General features: G+C 36.4%; 1 protein-coding gene across 5 annotated transcripts in view; it reads right to left on the bottom strand.

Moving 5' to 3' along the window:
• Nucleotides 1–7,644: 7,644 nt before the first annotated feature.
• UBE2E3 (ubiquitin conjugating enzyme E2 E3) overlaps nt 7,645–22,314 on the bottom strand; it is a 79,371-nt gene continuing 64,701 nt past the window's right edge. For all 5 annotated transcript variants that reach the window (XM_037044349.1, XM_037044351.1, XM_037044347.1 and 2 more), the window contains 3 exons: nt 14,129–14,261; nt 10,332–10,479; nt 7,645–8,282 (listed from right to left, as the gene is read on the bottom strand). In XM_037044349.1, coding sequence (XP_036900244.1) covers nt 8,185–8,282; nt 10,332–10,479; nt 14,129–14,261 — 379 coding nt within the window. In that variant the 3' untranslated portion in view covers nt 7,645–8,184. The remainder of the gene's footprint in view (nt 8,283–10,331; nt 10,480–14,128; nt 14,262–22,314) is intronic.

Raw genomic sequence — 22,314 nt, forward strand, 5'->3', positions numbered from 1 at the left:
GCAATAACCACTTTCTTTTCATGGAAAAGAGGAGAAGTAACAAGACAGCTTCCTGAAGTGACATCTACCCTCCAGCCTGGACCTACCTCCTCATCCTCTGCCTGTTCTGTTACCTAAGGATGGGATGAGACGTCTTAGTTCCTAGTAAAGGCCAACCATTTTATGTGTTAGAGCCTACCCCCTCCCTCCTACCTAGTAGAACTCAAGAATCTGGTGAAGGCCAACACCGCTGTGCTACTATGCTCCCCAGAGTTCCTAGTCTAGTCAGGAAGAGAGACAAATGTCTAAAGAAAGTGCGGAGAACTCTGGAAACACCCTGAGCAAAAACGGTGTAGTAGATGACTTTCTCCAGGGCATTGCCTCTCTGCCCTGTATCACTCATTGCCCTTTTTCACATCAACACACAAATACACTGAAAAGTTCCCATCTTAAAAAAGAAACAAAACTCCAGTTACTCATTTTCTACTTTACTTCGAAGTTGTTGGGAGTCTCCAATCTCTTTCCTTTATCACTGGCATCTACTCCACTCAAGATTTTGACCTCACTGCTCCAACAAAACTGCTTGTAAAATTTGCCAGTGACCCCCACACCCAAAGCTGCTACATCAGACGGACACTTCAGTCCTCTTCTTATCAGTAGCACATGATGAGATCATTCCTGACTCTGTGAAACATCCCTTCCTTTCCCAGTCCCCACACTCTCCTGGGGTTTTCCTTTTACTCCTCTGCTCCTCCCTGGGTTCCTTTCTCGAATCAGAATCCAATCAGTTTTCACTACCTACACGCACGCCATCAAGCTGGAAGTCATCAGTACACCCCGCCAAATCTTCTCCCTAACAACCATCAGAGACTCTAAAAGACACTATGTCATCTGGCCTCCTGTCATCTTCCTGATCTGAGTCCTCCTCCCCGCCTCCTTGCTCACTGTTCCGCCTTTCCTGGGGCATTTCCTGTTTTTGACATGCGTCAGGCATGCCCCTGCAGTATGGCCTTTCCGTATGCTATTCCCTCTGCCTGGAACACCCTTTCCCCACGTGGCCAATCCCTCACCACCTTCAGCTTTCCCTCACCCTTCCCTCCACCGATCCCTCATCTTGTTGGTGTGGTCTTCTACCACTACCTCCCTTTCTCCCTCTCAGCAGACACTTGTGTTTCCCTTCGCTGCTTTCGATTTCTCTGCAGCACTTACCATTGTATATGGATTTACTATTTTTTCTTGTTTTCAACTTTATCTCCTTGAAAATGCCATAAAGACAGGGGTTTTGTCTTTTGTTCAGTTAATCCTAAACAGCTAAAACATATTTGCCAGAGTATACAACTAATAGCTTGATTGAGTGAATTAAAAATCCCTGGTTTCTAAGGGCTGGTGATCAAGTTGAGGGAGCTAACAGAGCACAAATATAATTAGGTGCCATTAAAAGAAAACTATATAGTTTTCTTTTATAAGAAAAAGCACTGTCTAATATGTATATCTGAAATGATCTTTTACTATCTAGGAATTGTGAGGCCAGGAAAAGACTTTAGCAAAGGGCTAAAGTGCTCCTAAAAAATGATCAAAGAATCAGATAAAGGGTGCCAATGACATGCTTATGTATATACAGGGTCCAGCAGAAGTAACGTCTGCTTGAGTGTGGTTGGTAGGGTAATAATATGGGTATAATAATTTAGTTTTAATTTTAACATTTCACCTAAAATGTCATATATGTGCTTGAGTGTGACGCTGTTGTTACAGAATTACATGCTTATGATTTTGTCGTGGAAGATTTTGTAATTTTTCAAGAAGGGTGTTATTTGTGCCAGACCCTGAAAAAAAATTCCCTCACTCTCGTGTGCTCCTCGCAATTCCTTTTTCATCACTCTGGAGATAAAATTGTGAAATGCTCACAAGACGACTGTCATCATCACCCCTTACACACTTGGCCCCACACTTGTTAGCACTTCTCTAGATACTCAATGCCTCTTTTTCTACACAAGTTTAACTCCTTTCCCCTCTTGGTCTGACTTGGGCCTGGAGCAATAAGCAGCCAGCATACCTGACTTTGCTCAGCTGACTTATGAAACATGCAGGTTACAATGAGTGAGTAGTTGCTGGAACTGCACTTCTAAAATGAGGAAGCCTTGACTCAGTAATCTTTCAGTTTTACCCACTGATGCAGGAAAACACGGGACAATACAGAGACTCGGATACTATCTCAATAACCAACCCTCAACACTCAAAGACAGCCCCTCTCTATTACTGTATATACAGTATACGAGTTCCTCTAGTTTCTCTTCCTTGAGACACTTCTCTTAAGTTTTCTTATGGGCCATCGCTTTCCACTTGTTCCCATTAGACTCCACTAAAAGAATACGGTAAACAGATACACATATTCCTCTGTGTCCTTTTCTCTTTTTAACAGAAAAGGAAAGAGGAAAAATAGATCAATTAGGAAGACAGTAATGGTAATGGAAATTATGTAAATTTTGTAGGACAAAAAGCATTTTGGTATATTTAAGGACTTTTAGAGTCACTAAATTAAATCATTCTCCATTTTAAACATGTAGACATTACAGATGGGAATAACCCACTGCTATTTCTCATATATTTAGTGAACAGGAATATATCCAGCACCTACCACGTATAAAGCATGGAATCAGTATGATGGGAAATTAAAGAAGGCACGACCGATACACTTCACATGGTTTCTGAATGACCTTTTGCAGAAGACATCCCCAAGTCATAACATTCATTCATTCATTCATTCACTCATTCACTCATTCAGCAAACATACATTATCTTAGATACTGGGCTGAGATAGACACCAGGAGTATAGACATTATCTTCCAGGAGCTCACTGTCTAGAAATATGCAAAAGATGTTAAACTAAACATAATAAAATGCCAAAATGCATGCTAGAGTGGGTACGTATAAGTTGTTTGAAAAACAGAGAGTGGTTATTTTCAAAACATCAAATAGTATTAAGTATGTTTAATATCATATAGATTGGGTAAAACTTAGCAGTAAATCACTATACTAATACTTTCAGCAGGAACATCTGTTCAACTCTCATGCAACAGAAAATGGATACACATTAGCAGAGATGTGTTCTCTACTAAGCAGAGGGAAAAATCTTTCTGAACAAGAAATTGTAAATTAAGAATGTGACAATGTATTCTCTGTATACATCTAGTGTCTGAAAGGACCTTCAATTAGCAAACACTTAAAATTTGTAGCATAAACTCACCATGGAGGTCAATTAAGAGGTTAAATAGCATAGCCACCCTCCACATTCTCCCTCCACTAGAAAAAAATAAAAATAAGAAAAAAGAATTCCTGCAAAGAAAGTAACCTGGCTTGTTTTTTATACTTGGAAATATGCACATGCCCGAATTTCTTACTATTTCTGAGTTTGTGCAGACAGTTTCTCAGAGTAACAGACTGACAGACTAGAGGCACATCACAGTAAAATGGGAAGGTTCCATCAAAGGAGTAGAACTTGAGAGAAACTTGAGGAACTGAAGGATTTGGGGGGAAATGTTTTTAACGTCCTGAATCAATAGAACTTTAGCCTCACTGGATTTCAACAAGGTGACCTGGAGACAGGGAAGAATTAAACACACCCGGAGCTCTGCTGCCTAGTCACAGTGACAACTCTTTCTCATGTAATTAAATTAATGACAAAAGCAAATACTGCTAAGAAAGTTTGCACTGTACTCTCCCTGAGTCTGGGTAATCTCTCACCTAATTTTTTTTTTATTTTCAAACTTAGCTTCTTATGTTTGGTCTTACTAATACATAGAACATTATCATTTAAATATCACTTTGGACTTCCATCACATGAGCTACTGGAAACCCAAGAAGTTGAGAGCACAGGAGGCAGCAAACCAAAGCGAGAGAGGCACTGCCCCTAGTCCAGGATACCCCCCCACTTCAGAGAAGTCAGAGAGGAGGGAGAGAAAAGCAAAGTGAGATGAGGTGTGATAATACGTGTCCACCACAGAGGATCATTCCCCATTTTTAATTAACAGGGTTGATTCTAAGAAAGCTTTAACACTACCTAACACTACTGGCAATGTAGTCTATAAACCACTCCCAGAAATTCACTTTATAACCATTTTGAAAGGACTATCACTCCACTGTAGAAACACTGTATTAAGCATCCTAGTATACATTTAAATCAATGAAGAATTTTACCCCTCCAAAAGCTGACAAACTAGTTATAAAAAAATGATGCTTCAAATAATGCCTACTTACTAAAATGTAATTATAAATCATTTTTTTTCTGGGTATAACTTGAAAAACTTTATCTAGACCTGAAACAACTGGATTTATTTATATGTTCTACTTAGCTAAAATAAGGAACGCTAATTTTAATGAAAAGGTTGTAAGTAGATAATGTATTTAAAATCATCTCAACTTTTAAAAATGATTTGTAATGGTTTCATAAAAGTAATTAGTTTCATATCATGCCATAATCTTTCCAGAGACCACAATATAAATGTCAACTGAAAATGTCATGTTAATGCTTTGCATTAACATGATTATAATGCAGGCTAACATCTGAAGTCACATGACTGAAATTGACTTAAATTTTACAATGCAGTCATTCTTATACTGTTACAAGAATACCGTTGGACAAGTTAATGGACTGACTTCAAGTACACAACACCTCAAAGTTCTTATCAGAAAGAGTAGCATATACATGTGTCAGTTCACACTGCATATTTCTACAGAATTTTATCCCTGTGATTATTTAAGATTTCCTTACTTTACGGGGAAAAAAGAGGCAATGTTTAGATAACTAATACATGTTGTTATTTTGAAAAAAAGTAGTCAACAAATGCTCATAAATTACCTGATGTTATGCGATGTACAGTTAAATAAATATATCATTTCTTCCAAATTAAAAAAAGGAAATCAGTAAAGTTAAAAGTATTTTATGACAAATGTCTAAGGCAGAAGCTAAATAAAAATACTTTATATTCATCACAAACTATCAATAAAGGCTGATTTTTAAGATTCCACTGGAAACTTTTAAAACAAGACTATTAAAATAAAGATTTACTAAAATACAAAACTGTACTTTACCTTACTGAATAATTTTCAGAAGCTACTAAGCTATGTAAATCTGCTTTTACATATATACACATTCAATATTAACTGATGTTATATCAAAAACTGTTAGCCTAGCTGTAAATAATGGGGGCTGCACCTGGACATCATATTGGCTGTGTAATGTGGGGTGAGCTATTTAGCCCATCCGTGCATTTGTTTCACTGTAACGGAGGATCCTCAGTCTCTCTCCCAGAGCTCTGCAGGGAGCCAATGAGATGCGGCTCTTCAGTAACACACCTGGCACGCAGTGGTGCGCTGCACGACTCCTCTGAGGGCACGTGACCACAATCAGAACACTCGGCGCAATGGGATGCTTGGTGCCATGACCACTCCTGAATACTTACAAAGTTACACTTGGACTCTGACTTGTAAAATTTGCTCTTAATAGATGAGAAAAAGTCGGGGTTTGAAGTATTACAATTTATATCTACAGCAAAGTTTCAAGGGGGAAAAAAAGCCCTGATTTATAATATACCTTATTTTAGTATAGTATAATATAGTATAGATGAATACCCATGTAACCAGGAAGCAGATCTGTATTTTTTCAGTAGAGAAGATTTTTAAGGGAACCCAATCATTAAAAAAACCATATGATGACTGGTTTTTATTTCAGTCCATTTGAAATTGTAGCCAGTTCCCTGAATGTGAAAGCAGACAAGCATAACAAATTTATAAGGTTAGAATCACCTGTTTGAGGGCTAACAGAATACAGAAATAATCAAATTCAACTCTTTTGTCTCATAGATGAATAAACTGAAATTCAAAAAAGTTAGTATTTACTCAAGGGTTTTACAAAGGTAGTTTGTACAAGAACCACAAATGCTTTCAAGTAACCAATTCCCTCCATTCTGTCCCAGGTGAGAAGAGGACACAGCCCCCCCTAAGCACACAGAACAGTTTGGTGGTAGGAATCAGGCTGACAGCAGATGAAGGAAGAAAGAACAACGACAGCACCCCAACACCCTAACATTCAGAAGGACGCAAGTTGCTAGCACAAAGAGAGAAATGTCCTACTCTAGGGCAGTGACTTTTCTACTGTTTTCACCTGAGGGCACACATAAACTACTAAAATTCTGTTGCACAGCAAAAAATAGGTTTAATTTTGATTCATTCACACTGGATGGCTATTGTTGTGTTGGCTGTCGTCAATTTTTATTTGACAATCTAAGAGAAAAGAGGTCAGTACCCCTGATGAGTCAAGTATTGAATGTTTTAGAAATTCTTACGGCACACCTGTTGAAAACCGCAGCTCTAGCCTATGGAGCGGGAATTCCAGTACAATACTGGGAGTGGGGGAAAACTACTTCCTGCAGCCAACCTACACAGACTTGTGGCTCACATAGAAGGTCCTCACTCTCAACACACCGACTTGAACTCCATCACAGATTATTAGGCACCACTTAAAATAGCCAAAGCTCAGAGGTTTTCATGGGCCTAGGCCTAAATTTTCAAAATGCTATCTTTTGTTTGCTGCTCCTTTGTAATATGGGAAGATTTCTTAAGGAGAGAGTTCAAGTAAAAAGTAGATATATAAGTACTTTTATTTTTACTCTGATTTAAGACTTCTATTGACACTCAAGTCAAAATAAAACCACTATTCTTAGCAAGGATATATGAAACCATAAAGGTTTTATTTCATTTTTGAAGCAGTGTATTTTTATGGTAATAATTGCACTCTACAAACTTTAAGATGGTATTCTAGCTCCATATTTAGGACTGGAGAAAACATGTGCCTAGGTTCACAACCTAGGTTACATGACCAGAGAATTACCCTTATAATTACCCGAGTCACAGGGGGAAAAAAGAGCATTTATATTGTTTACTATACCTGAATAATGCAAAGTAATTCTAACTCCTTTAAGTAATCCAGTATTTAATAATTATAACTAGAAAGAAGGAATTTATATAACCTGTGGAACTCTTAACATATGATAGTTTTTCAACTGAGAAATAACGCCATTTCTGCACACTAATTCAGAGCTCTATTCCACCTTCAGGGCAGAAAGGGGTTTCTGTGTTCAGCTCTGTCTCTGGCTACCGGCCAAGCACCACAACAGGAATGGTAATGCACACCACACACCACGGAAATTCAAGACCAAGATTACAAGTAAACTAAAAAAATGCACCAACACATAGTAAATCAGTGTTTACTATGATCAATGTTTTTGACAATAATGCCCAATGGTGGACAGAAATGACCAATTTGGAAACAAAATGTTCCATAAGACAATACAGTATAAGACTCCTGAGTGAACCAGGATTTCATATTATTTTTAACTCATATATCGTAAGTAGAGCTTTATATGTTTTTGAGCCCAGTGGTTTAAAATCTAGTTTTGTATTTTTAACCTCATCATATTCTCTCATTTAAACTTAAAAGAAAAAAACTCTACACATTTAATAACATTTCAAATGTTTTCTATTTAAGAATTTACTTATTTGTACTGGTCTTTAGTAGTCAGTATCTTCCTATCTGCATTTTTATTTCATCAACAATCATCTGAGACACACCTCCTAACAAGACCCACTTAAAATACCACGACAGGAAACTATGCCTTCAGGAGCATGTTTATTGTGTTTGAGATGATACATCAGGTGCTCTCTGAGCTACAAAGGGCAAAAGGAAATCCTCTCATTACAAACTGACAAAGGTAAAAGGTAAAACATTTTCCACAACAGCATTAACCACATACTCAGAAATAGATCTGGGTTTAATACAAATGACATAATTCCTAGTCATCTACGGCTACTTTTATAACTTCATACAGATAATGAATTAGGCTAAAATGCACTATAATATTTGGTAGACTTCAGGACCAGTATCCTTAGTACATCACAAAATACATTTTGATATCCCAAAGAAGCAAGACTTGCAAGTAGGCATTTTAAACATAACTAATCTACAGCTACAAAGTTCTACTCTTGATAGCATTTACCTTTTTGGGGAGTCTCCCAGTCTCCAAAGGATAAAAGCAGAGAGTAGAATCAGTATAACATATACACAGAAGTCCGTATTGTAAAGGCTATAAAGATTTGCAGCACAGTGAGAAGATGCCTCTGCTCCTTCCCACTGCATAGAAATTACGTGAATTATGTCGCGTATCTCTTGGTCCACTGTCTGGCTATCCTGTCATGTTCTGCTCTGTTGGTCAAATACTGAGTGGCTATGCTTCCAACCAGAGGATCCGCTGGAAAAGTGAAAGGAATGATAAAAGATATTGTATGTCTAAAAGGTACAGTGTTAACAGTTTAGTCAACTGAAACATGAATTTTTTAGCAGCATCTTAATATTAATATTCAATTTTGTTAAAGGCCTTGTTAACTAAAAATGAATGTAGAGTTAGTTAATAAACGATTTTTACAAAATTTTATCTGTCTTTAATATACAAAAATTGTTTTTTTTACTCATGGCATTTTATCAATAGTGAAAGTGTACTAGATGATATTTCTGCCTTTTTATAAATAAACATTAAAAATGCAATTTTAAAATAAAAACTCAGATCTAACAATGCAATGCTATTCAGAATTAAATGTTTCCTTCATTCCATGCAAAAATGACTCAAATAACTACCTTTATCTCCATTTGAAAACGTAGCGTTTCTTAAAAATAGAATTCTGAACTGGAAATTCAATCTGGGATATATACTTCTATTACTCAGAAGTTTTTTTCCCCTAGCAAAAGATTGTCAGCTATTTGCCGCATTTCTATCCAGAGATACATACATGTACATGCATTTAGAATAGATTGTTACACATATGTATATTTTAGTGCCTTGCTTTTTTTATTTAATATATCTTAGAGAGCTTTTCCTATCAGTTCACAGAATCCTGTCTCACTGTTTTTAATAGGTAGATCCTCTATTAATGACATTCAAGTGGTTTCCAATCTCGCTGTAATACTGTGTTGGCTAAAAATTCTAGTTTAGTTTTTAAAAAGTTTAGTTTTTTCCTAAAATAAAAGACAGACTTTTCATTTCACCGATACCCTGATTAGTCTGGACATTTTGAGTATATAGGCTATCCCCCACATGGTATAATGTTGATTGTTCCCAATTAGTATCTCAGTTTGATTGCTATCAACTCCAACTGGTCTATACCCGACAGGGGAGCATCATCTAGCGAGAAATCTCCAGCATGAAACTCACAAACCCCTTTAACATGTCTGATCAGTCATGGCACCTTCTCTATCCACTGCACAAATCTTTTTTGTGTCTTTTAGTTGCATTTTTACATTTCTTGAATAATAAAGCATTAATGTGCCCCAAAAGTTGCATATTTTCTTCCAACTTCAGTATTAAAATGGTTACACACAAATGCACCAATTTGGGTAAGTTTTTTTAAAAATGTGCACTGATATGATAGCTGTCACAATACAATCTAACAAAATTGTTTCAAATGAAAATAAAGACAACTAAACACTACTAGAGCCATCTTACTGGGGTGGGGGGCATGAACTTTTTTGGCCAACCTAATAAATGATGTTACAGTATCTATCCATCCAACCATCCCTACATCCATCTTTGGTATATGTACAACTGCTGGGCTGAAGATAACAGTAATAGCCTCTGGTGATTAATCAAAGCTTTAGAAAAAATAAGTCAACTTCTTTTAAAAAGTGACCTCTTAGTAAGGTAATGCATATAAAATCCTGTCTTAAGCACCACTTTTTCAACTCAACCCATGTTAAAGATCATGTGTGCAAGTTACACATTTCTTTAAATTGTTATAAATTCTGCACTAATGACTTTACTTCTAGATATAAATATAATCATAACCATGTCCAACTATCTCATCAGCTACAACTTTTAGTATCCTCTACTACTAACTACATCCAATACAACTAGCTAACTATAATCCAAAAGAGGAAGAGAGAAACAAGTTCTTCATCACTAGGTGGCTGCGTAAAGCACACCGCAGCATCAAAGAAGAAATGGAGGCACTGGGGTCGGAGACATTGCTTTACTGCTGTCGAAGTGGTTTGTACAGTACAGAATTCAGAAAGCAGCCTGTCAATGATAGGAAGAAAATAAGTATAGCGTAGCATTCCATTAACAAACTAAAGAGAAACTTACTGTGAAACTTTTGGTCTATTCTAATTGAAATGGCATCAATAATTTCCTCACAAAATATTTCACCCGATCTTTCCACCAACAGCACTTCTCAAAAGCACATTTCAGCTAACCAAGAAAATCCACTGGTTTCTACAGCTTCACTTAGGTTAATAAGTATTTTCTTACCAGGGTTGCAGTCTGTCAAAAGAGAACAAATTGACAGCAAAACCTTTGAAATAGTCAAAGCAGGACTCCAGTTGTCTTTTAGGATGTCCAGACAGATGACTCCCTGACTGTTGATGTTGCAGTGATAGATTCTGGTGCGGAAAGTAACCTATGGGCAGTCACATTAAACACAGGAAGAAAATGAAATGCTTTCTTGGCAACTAAAACCTTCAGCAGCAAAAATGAAGGGTAAAACATCACAGATGACACTAAATAGCAAATAATTTAACTAAACAGCTCATCAAATACTAGGTTTAAGTAATAACAAAATCAAATGGTTTTATTTAATTTGGTTAAAAGAATTTTCTGGTTTTTACCAGTACAGCAAGAACTACAATGACTTTAAATCAAAGTGAGTAGCTGATTTGGTTAGTTTAATCAAAATGAATGATAATCATTCTATGTTATGTATGCACCATATACGCATGTACGTTGGGCACACAACACCCATTCTAAAGACAGAAAGTTAGGAAGAACAAAAATGTTTTGATGTCAAAGGTAAGAATTGATAAAGAATTTTTTAAAGATAAAACAAAAGTTACAATAGTTTATTGTAGAAAAGGTCAGTGTCAGCTCAGCCAATTTCTGGCCACATGTCAGAAGATATTGGAGAACAATTTAGAGGAAGGTTGGTAAAATCACCAGCCTATTTCCTAGTCTTTTATTTCTACAACTGCCTCACTGTCTTGTTAAACAAGAAAGTAAAACAAAACAAACAAGGTTTTAAGCTACTGAATAAAGGAAAAGAAAGCTAGTATGTCCGAGATGTGTGAAAAAAGATGATAAATCATAGGAACAAATATTGTTAAGTTCAAAACAATCACAAACATTGAGTGGTTAGATTTTAATTTGGAGTTGCAGAGGGGGAAAAAAAAGACAGTTTCTGAGCTCTTGGAAATAGCAGTGTACTGTGATCTCCCAAGTGGAGTGCAGAAGAAAATATTGAAAGCTCTCAAAATTATTTTTCTGATGAGAATGAAAAATTAGAAACAAAAAAGGAGCCACTGGTCTAAAAGGAAGAAACCACTGGTCTCGCAGGAGTGAGGGGGGAGCCGACCCTGCCCGTCCAGAACTGCTCCAAATACCACACACACTATGTAGGTATGCAGAGCTCTTGAACTATGGCTACCTGAATTAAACAGGGCTAAAAGTGTAAAGTACACATCAGATCTCAAAGACTTAATACCAAAAAGGGAATGTAAAATATAGCATTAATACTACTCATTTAGTGATGACTGAAATGACAATATTTTCAATATACTGGGTTAATGATTAAAATTAATTAAGTTTCTACTTCTTTAATGTAGCTACTAAAAAATTTCAAATTATATGTGTAGCTTGCATTATATTTCTACTGGATAGTTCTACTATAGAATATAGGAATAGTACATGCTAAGGTTTTGGCGGCTGACTATATGCATGGTTTACAAACACAATATAATTAATAATTTGAAGTTCAACCACTTTATCTGAACTTCAAAAATAAGCAGCACTGTAGAGAAATAATTGTACCTAACACTAAGATAAAAGCAGAAATGTTATTTCTTTTTCACATGGCCAGGTATAGATCTAAATAACCTTAGACAAGAGGAATTAACATTAAAGGGTTAAAAAACTAAAATACTGAGATCAGCAAAAAATTAACATGCTAGGTTAATTTTAAAAGTCATTACATTAACCAAAACAATTATTATAAATCATATATAGAACTATAATTTGAAACCTTATGTTAGTCAATTTCTTTCAATTAAAAGATCCTAAGAAGTCTTTTCTTTAACAGATTTTTCTCTCGTGTACAAATATAATTTGGTAAAAAGTAAATCTTGTAAAAATTTTTTCTGCTAATTTTGCTATCATGTTAAAACCACTTTTCCAACATGAAAAACAAGGCATGTAAAAGTATCACTATTTATATATTCATAAGCTATTTAGCTTATATTTTATATCACACAGAAAACCACTGAATGCACATTGGTCAGTGATATACTGCCATTTAACATGTCATTTGAATGTGAATACTATTTGTGTTATTATTAACATGAGGGTTTTATCCTTTCAGTTGAATGATCTAGCAAGACACTGGGAGCACTAAGACAATCATTTAAAGATCTTAAATTCTGATGGGACCAGAGTAAAGTACTCAAAAAACTAATAGCTATATTTGAGAGCAAATACCTCTAGGTGCTATGGAGCCTTGGTAGGTGCAATTTGAGGTACATACCACTAGGTGGAAATGTTGTTACCTTTTTAGATAATAAATATACTGTGAGTTTTTTCTCTTTTTTTTGCAGGAATTAAATTGTTGCATATATTTTTACATAGTATTGGGAACAGAAGGAACTACGTTGAAAAAGAAAATACTTCATCATAGTTAAGGGTTTGGTAACCAACTTCTCCCTAACATGTCATAAATCTTTGTAACTAAAGAATAATTATGCTCTTTGTCTCTAGGCCTTTTGGTTAAGATCAATTGAAGAATAATTATGCTCAGGCTGACTATCTGTGGTTTTTACCAGCTAGCCTGACCATTTTATAATGAGAAGTCAAGAGGAGGATTCTATTTAAGTAACTTATGTTTAAGACTTGAAAAAGAATTGCCATTCATTACAAGGCACAACTCAATCCTTCTGTTATCATCTAATGCATATTCAGATACAAGGAGGCATTAAGTCACTTAGCAATCCTGACTCCCATTATTACTACATTCTACCTACAGAGAGGGCAAAATAAGTTTGTTAAATAGTATTAGTCTCTCTCTTCTTTGCCACGTTTCTTCTACACTTGGCTCATCTATAAAGATAAGGCACAATACTTAGCACAAAACTCAAGTTATTTAACCCTTATTTCTAGAAGCTGTCACACAGGTTTACTTTTTATGTTTCTAAGGAAGGTTCATAGGATGTTTTCCCTCATATCTAAAACCAAAAATCCATCTGCTTTAATGATGTCCAGAGTGGTATACAAGGAGGGGGTGCTAAAAAATCCAGAATTATCTTCTGGAGGGCAGGCCCCTTGTAGTACAGGTTTCCCCCCACTGGGTGAGTGTTCTAGGAACCCATTTGTACCAGTGTACCAGGTGGCATTGTTGTGACAGGCTGTGTTTGGCTTCCGTGTAATTTTTTTGGAGGTTCTTTCAACATGTTCACCAATTTCATGATGGGTGATTTATAAGCGCACCTGCCCATACCACACTGTGTGTTCAGCAATTTCTAAGCAAAAATGGCATGCCCCCATGCCTCGCCCTCCCTATTCATCCGATCTCACTCTGAGTGATTTTCTTTTGCTTCCCCAGATTTAAAAAAAAGTCCTCAAAAGAAAAAATGTTGACAATGTGGAATAGGTGAAACAAAAGAACAACAGAAGCACTAAAAAGCATTAAAACCAACAAGTTCAAAAACTGTTTTGAGCAGTGGAAAAAAACGTCTCAATTGGTGTATTCCATCAAATGGAGAATACCTTGAAAGTGACTTAAGTTTAAAATGTAAGAATACATGTTTTTTAAATTCCAGGGTTTTGGGGGGGTCCCCCTTATACTTTTATTTACAATCAACAAACCTTCTTTTGCTGATTAGTTATTTGTAAAAGGCAGAGATCAATTACTTTCATAGTTTTAAACTTCTTGGTGCATGAGTTTCTGTATCAATCCATCAAAAACAATGAAATTAAAATTATTACCCCAATATACACTTAAGCGCTACAATAAACTGATTCTAGAGGAGAAGGATAAATATTAAAGAATGTACTTCTAAGGTTCTTACCTTTGGTGGCTTAAATGGATAATCTGATGAAAATGTGATATCCAGAAAAAACACACCACCTTCATATACAGAACCTGGTGGACCAAGTATAGTCGATCTCCATTCATAAATGTTATCTCCTTTAGGCCCAGCACTATTTAAGAGAAATTAAAAATCAATGTGTATATCCGTAAGCAATGAATTTTAACATCTTAAACCAATTAAATATTAAAGTTAAATTAGCAACCTAGAGCAATAAGAAATGAGCTACAATGAGTGCATGCGTGTATATAAATGTATTTGGAAATATTTAAAACTTAGAGAAAAATCACAACAAAGAACATCCGTGTAACTTTACCCAGATCTCTTTCTGTTACCATTCGGCCCCATTTGCTTTATCGCCCCTCCCTCTCTATCCATAGGTACATGTGTGTGAATACGCACACACCCACATGTACACAAAGCGCTTTTCATGAGCCTTTGACAGTGAAGTTGAATCCATCATAACCCCTTCCCCATAAATACTTTAGTGTGCATTTCCTAAACAACCTCCAATACAAGTACGATACAGCCACAACTCAGTAAATATAATATCAATATAATACTTAGAACCTATGATCTACAAAAAATTTTCAACTGATCCAGTAATGCCTTAAAAACACTTACAATTTTTCTCCAGATACAGCATTTAGTCTTGGGATCATCTATGTCCTGCACCTTCATAGGCTTAATATAAAAAAGCCTTTCAACCTTTCTCTGACTTTTATAACATTAACATTTTTAAACACAGTTCTTTTTCTAAAAGAATGCTCATCATTTTGAACTTGTCTGATGTTTCCTCAGGATTAGTTACAGGTGGTGCCTCAGTGGCCAGAATAGTACATAAGTGGTGATGTGTTATTCTCAGGTATCACACCTGGAGGCACCGGGTATTCACCTGTCCCTAAATGATGATGCTAACTTCATGCCCAACCAAGTGCTGTCCAATACTCCTACTGCTTACTCAATACCTTTCCACTACAACTAAGAGGCAACCTCTGGACAAACAGTTTAAGAGCATGCAAATATCCTGGTCTTCATCATTTCTCCCCTAGATTTAAGATCCACTTGTGAGTCTTGGCGGAACTGAACCACTAAACACATTTACCAGCTGGCTCTTTAGCCCCATTTGTATGAATGTGTAGACTACCAGTGAGATCTCATGGATTCCCATTGCTTTCCTGAACTATAATGAACTATAATGCTGCTTTATAGTTCATTATAGCCTTTAATTATTTTGATGCTCAGATTTCCCAGATTTGGCCAGTGAGACCCTCTTCAAAATGGTCTCTATCATCTGGTGACAGCCCACCATCAGTTTCTTTGAACACTTCCTTACTCTCTAGGCTCCCTGCCTCGGAATCAGCCATTCCTTCAAGAATCCCTGGTTCCTTCCAGCAAGAAGGTTTTAGAAACCAAGGTCTGAGTGCCAGGTGCTACTAAACCCAGGTACACTGCACGGTGTGCAACTCATTTCATTTATAAAAGACAAACGAGCTAATTCACCGAAAATCTAAATTCTCAATTATTTGTCAGTTAAAGTCCATCTGATACTCCTTAAAATTCTTCAAATTTACCTTACAGACTTCCATTTTCCTCTAACCTTTACATCATTAATTACCTTGACTTTCTAAGCTAATGTATTATATAATAAAGTTTTTCTTCTTTTAAAGTGACCAGTTTAGAAATGATCTGCAAGTTTGATATAAAATTAGTGCAAACCGTCATTGATAAATCAACCACAATAATTACATTACAACATTCAGTATAACTGAAAATGATTTCAAGTATATCTTAATAATTCTGTAAAACAAACTATAAACTGTAAACATCAGGTAAGTGACACTATCAATAATCCAATATGTGCTCTGAAAAAGTTTATATAGAAAGGCTTTATGTAGAAAGCTTGATGGTATAATCGAAACACAGGATGCCTCAAAAATCTATCTTTAAGGAAGTTATGGATGACAAAGAAAATGTTATTCCTTTAGCGTATTTAGGGAAAATATATTTCTGAACACAATACTACTTCATAAGTTTTAAGTATCATAACAACTGGAACTAATTACAGTAATGGCACCTTCTGTCATCATTTGAGAATCAGTATATCCCCTAACTTAATTTTCATTGCAACTGAAGACATACAAAACAGGGTACCAATTTTGTGGAGAAAAAAAAGTTAAGCCTGATTCACCGACATCCCCTCTTCTCAGTCAACTTTTCCCTTAGTGACTAAAGATAACCATTATAAAATTATAGTGTCAGAGACCTTTATAGGACAACTACTTTACTAAAATGTTTCTACACTCTACATGGCATGTAATAGTAATAGCAGCAGCAGTAGTAATGTTAGCTAAGGTTTACTTCATCCTTATTATAAGCCGGGCATTGTTCCTAGCATCACAGTGTACAACTTGTTTAATCCTCCTTACAAACTATGAAGTAGGTACTATTATTCCTACTTGTAGATGAGGAAACTAAGTTTTGGAGCATTAGATAACTTTCCCTATGTCCCACAGCTACAAAATAACGCAGAGAGAATTTGGACAAAGTCTATGAACTAGTCTGTATTTCGGTTTTCCTTTATGTCCTCTTAAAACTTAAGTTTTGCTACATCAAATTTAATCTGCAGTCAAATTTTGCAAATAATTATCTATGTGAGAATGCACGAAGTCAAATTTCCTGAGTGGTATTTTTTGGTCCTTAGCAGAACTATGTTATGCCTCACATGGTTGAATAGAAGTTAAGTTGTAGATTACTATATTTTAATGAATCACAGAATTTCAGATGGGAAAGGATTTGGTTGAGGGCAAACCTGACCCTTTATTCCTGAAGAAATCAAGGCACAGAAACCAAATGATCCATTTTAACTACCTTTTGCCAGCTGGTAGAAGAGCTGAGATTCCCATATTAAACTCTTGGTTTCTGAATTTGTTCTTTTCATTTATCATGCTATTTTGCCACAGGATAAAAGAGATATTTATTACAGCAGAATATTCAATATGACTTTCCCTTTGCCATGGAATAGACTGAGGAGGGCTGCAGCTTACAGCAGTGACTCCTTCACTGTTCAAAGGACATCTCACTTAAGGTAAGTAAGGGCTAAAACTCAGCCCCGTGTTAGCTGCCTTACTTGGAATAAGTGGCTCTTTTTCCTCCTCACAAAGGCGTCATCCTCTAGTCAGACCCTTTTTTTTTTTTTAAAGGAGGGAAAGGGAAAGGACGGAGAGAAGGCATTAGGTATAGAAGTGATTCCATCCAAACTCAAACAAAGCATTTTACAGTCTAGCAGCTGATCTGCCAATGAGGCTTCACAGCTGGGTAGAAAATGGGTGATAAATGCCAACAATCTCAAGATAGATACTATTTACAAGTTTTCAATCTCTGTCTTTTTTTTTTTTAAGCACAAATCTCCAGCTATTCTAAACTCCATTCTGGATTATCTATTTTTTTACCTATCTTGTGAACCATAAGAACTACAAAGTGCCATTTCCTCAATGTTAGTAAAAACAAACCTCTATTCCTCTACCCCTTCGTGCTCCCACCTCAATGTCTCAATCTCAACAAGCTTTTACTCCTCCCATCACTCCATTGAACAGCTGTCATCCAAAGTCACAATGACATCATCACTAGACCCAATGCTCATTTCTCAAATCATCTTATTTGCCTGGTCCAGCAACATTTAACACAGTTGATCACTTCTTCCTCTTCAATATACTTTCTCATATTTTGTTGCTAGAATAATCTAATGGTTTTCCACCTAACTTTCCTAGCCTCTCCTTTTCAATTACTATTGCTCTTCCTTTTCTCCTTAACTTCTAAATATTGCCAGTTCTCAAGAGCTCAGTTCTTGGACTTCTTTTCTTTTCTATCTACAACTTGTCTTTTGGTGAGCTCATGTACTTTTATGGCTTCTAATAGTGCCAATAAGCTCTTAATTCCCGAATCTGTATCTCCAGCCTAGATTTCCTACCCTGAATTCCAGACTATACATCAAAATTATTACTCAACAGTCTTTATATTTAATAACTATGAAAAGTGCCTCAAGTTTAACACATCCCACATTGAGTTCCTCCTACAATCTTCCCTATTTCATCTAATGGCTACTCCAGTCTTCCTTCCAGTTTGTTGGTATAAAAGCCTTAGGATCTAATCCTCTACAACATTCTTTCTACCCCACATCCAGTTCATCAGCAAATTTTACTGGGTTTATCTTCAAAACATATCCAAAATTCTAACACTCCCTACTCCTACCAGTCAATCTTGATTCAAAAACACCAGTATCCTCTGCATGGTTAACTGCAGTAGCCTACCTGTTTCCACCTTTGACCCTAGGGCCACCACAGTAGTCTTTTCTCAATATGACAACCAGACAGAGTGGTAGTTAAAAAGTAAATCAGATCATATAACTCTGGTCAAAACCCTCCAAAGGCTTGCCTTCTTATTCTGTGTTAAAGTCCAAGTTTTATGACCCTACCATGCACTACACAATTTGCCGTTACAACCCCACCACCTTTCTTATTTGTTCCTGTTCTCCTAGTTCAACTAGTTGAGTAACCTGTTTCTCCAACACAGAATGTACACTTTCACCTCAAGGCCTCTGTACCAGTTGTGTCTCTGCCTGAATGATGATATCTACATAGTTTCCTCCATCACGCATAATCCCCACATTTCACATTTTCCTTCCTACTTTTTCTCCATAGCATCTATCACTCTATAACATATTATATATCTCATCTATTTCTTCAATATGTTACTTATTGTCTGCCCCCACTAGCCTATAAGCTCTGTAAGGTTAGAAGGAATGAACTGGGCTTTTTACATCCTAAAACTTGTAAGTACTTTAATAACTCAAAGTAACTGAAGAGTTGTGGGATTTGACTAAGAGAAGAAAGGGAGATTTTACAATGCAAGTTTAATGGGGAAGGGGAGAAGAGGGAAGGGGAGGAGGGGAGGAAGAATGGGAAAGGGGAGAGGGAAGGAGACACACAGGAGAAAGGGATGGAGGAGAGGAGAGGAAATGGAGCTTTTCCTTATATTCCCTTCATAAGAAAGGGTTCATTTATATAGCAATTTACTTCATTCACACGGCAAAAGTAAAATAGTTGCGATATGGAAAAGCAGAGACAAAAATGTTAGGAGCTTTGCTTATTGAAACTTCAAGATGAAGTAATGCCAAAAAATGGATGAACTGGTAAATTCCATAATTGAGTACTCAATTTTTTGTCTAAAATAATATTAAGAAAATGAGAAGTACTCTTATTCTACTGTTTTTTTCCCCTGCAAACACTGATTTCCTTATTTTAAATATTGCATTTCCCATAAGCTATTTTATCTTCTCCACAGAACAACATAGGAAGTTTAGACAGTGACATACTTGCACCTAGTAACTTTCCGTTACTAGCTGCTCTTGATGCTAACAAGTGACACTATTATAGACATTAGCAGCATAAGGACCGATAGCTTAAAAAAAAACAATTTCTCATCACTTTCATATTTTTTTAGCTATTACTGTTACTGCAAAAATCATGAGTACTCTACTTTTCCAGCACTGCAATGATTCCTTATAAGAACTTTCAAATGCTTATTTTAATAATGGATTCAATTGACAAACAGATGCTTTTAACACATACAACTTTTAATTCCATACTAAGACAAATATGCAAAGATTTATACTAAATTCTGCATTCTTTTTAACCCTATGGCAAAAAGTCTTATCTTAAAATGAGCTGAACCAAATTCATGGAGAAAAGACTGTAACAAAGGCTTAAGTTGGACTTGACATAACTATGAAAAGTGGTATGTGTTGAGAGTCCTACTTTAAATTGTTATAAATTCCTATGTGTGTAGTATAAATCTAAAATTTTAAAAATCTTACTATACAATATTCTTATTTAAGAATCAGTTTAATTTTATGGCTACAAAAATAAAGGAGCCATATTTTGCTAAGATGCCATATTGGTATAACATCAAAAGACTTTACTCTGACTAAATTTTAAAGTGCTGACTTCCGCCAAGATGGAGGCATAGGTGGAAACACTGTGCCTTCTCCCACAACCAAGTTTGAATACAACAAAAGTTTTGGAGAACTAGGACACACCCTAAGACCAGAAAACGGAATTCTACGTTTTCTTCCAGAAAACGGAAGTCCGACAACTACGAACTGTTCAACGGGGATGGTAAGAGAGGCGGGGCCAGCAGCGGAGCTGGGTCGGGCAGGACAGATCCCCCGACCTAGGTGCACAGGCAGCCCGGAACCAGTCGGGGTGTGGGGCAGGACCAGAAGGAAGAACAAAACATCCGAACAGGAATGAAGAAATGAGAATTCAAAAAAATGGGGAGAGGCTTAGGAACCTCCAGGGCATCTTTAAACGTTCCAACATCCAGATTATAGGGGTACCAGAAGGGGAAAAGAAACAGCCACGAGTGGAAAACGTATTTGAACAAATAATAAAGGAGAACTTCCCCAGTCTGTCAAAGGAAATAGACTTCCAGGAAATCCAGGAAGCTCAGAGAGTGCCAAAGAAGTTGGACCCAAGAAGGAACACACCAAGGCACATCATAATTACATTAGCCAAGACTAAAATGAAGGAGAGAATCCTAGAAGCAGCAAGGGATAAGGGGACAGTCACCTACAAAGGAGTACCCATCAGACTGTCAGCGGATTTCTCAAAAGAGACCTTACAGGCAAGAAGGGGCTGGAAAGAAGTATTCCAAGTCATGAAATCCAAAGACCTACAGCCAAGATTGCTTTATCCAGCAAAACTTTCATTTAGAATGGAAGGACAGATAAAGTGCTTCTCAGATAAGGTCAAGTTCAAGGAGTTCATCATCACCAAGCCCTTATTATATGAAATGCTAAATGGAGTTATATAAGAAAAAGATGATGAAAAATATTAATAGTGAAAGGACAGCAAACTCACAGTTATTAACAACCACACCTAAAACAAAAGCAAACCAAGAGGACAGCTAGATCAGGAGTGGAACCATAGAAATGAAGAACACATGGAGGGTTAGAAACAGGGGGGTGGGAGGAGGAGAAGGGGGGAGAAGGCACAGAAAATAGCATAGATGGTAGGTAGAAAATAGATAGGGGGAGGGCGAGAATAGTGGGGGAAATATAGAATCTAAAGAAGTTGAGACACGTGGTTATAAACTAAGGTGGGGAGAATGGTGGGGGAGGGAGTGTGCAGGTGGAGGGGAATGAAGGGGGGAATAGAACAACTGTAATGGTATAATCAATAAAATATATTTAAAAAAAGAAAAAAAAAGAAAAAGAAATAAATAAATTTTAAAGTGCTATATAGTGACACAAAAATCTATTAAAAGTGCAAGTAAGATCAAAGAACTAAATAAATAAATAGACACTCTATGTTCATGGGTAAGAAGAGTCAGTACTGTCAACTTGACCTATAAATTCAATGCCACCCCCACCAAAATCCCATCAAGTTATTTTGTGTATATCAACAAATTGATTCTAGAGTTTATATGGGGAGGAAAAAGAACTGGAATAGCCAGCACAATACTGATGGAGAACAAAGTCAGAGAGCTGGCACGACTCAACTTCAGGACTTACTATAAAGTAACAGTAGTCAAGAGAGCATCATGGTCTTGACAAAAGAGTATACAAATATATCAATTGAACAGAAAAAAGAACAGAAACAGACCCCACATGAATGAAGTCAAAAGTGACCTTTGACAAGGAAAAAAGGCAATACAATGGAGAAAATACAGTCTTTTCAAAAACATGTGCTGGAACAACTGGACATCCACGTGTATAAAAAGAAAATTCAGACACAAATTTACACACTTCACAAATGTTAACTCAAAATGGATCAAAGACCTAAAATACAATGCGAAGCTATAAAACTCCTACAAGAAAACATAGAAGAAAACCTAAATGACCCTGGGTATGGTGACAATATTTTACATACAACACCAGAGCCATGATTCGTTAAAGAAATAATTGATTTCATTTCATTAAAGTTAAAATTGGCTCTGCAAAAGAGTGTCAGAGAGTGAGAAGAGACAAGCGACAGTCTGGGAGAAAAATATTTGCAAAAGAAACATCTGATAAAGGGCTGTTATCCAATATATATCGAGCCCTTTTAAAAGATAAATGTATGGGGGTGACACTGGTTACTAGGATCATATAGGTTCCAACTGCA

The sequence above is a fragment of the Sturnira hondurensis genome, unplaced genomic scaffold (genome assembly GCF_014824575.4).
Source record: "Sturnira hondurensis isolate 20B ecotype Veracruz unplaced genomic scaffold, ASM1482457v3 Scaffold0004136, whole genome shotgun sequence".
Classification (NCBI taxonomy): Eukaryota; Metazoa; Chordata; class Mammalia; order Chiroptera; family Phyllostomidae; genus Sturnira; species Sturnira hondurensis.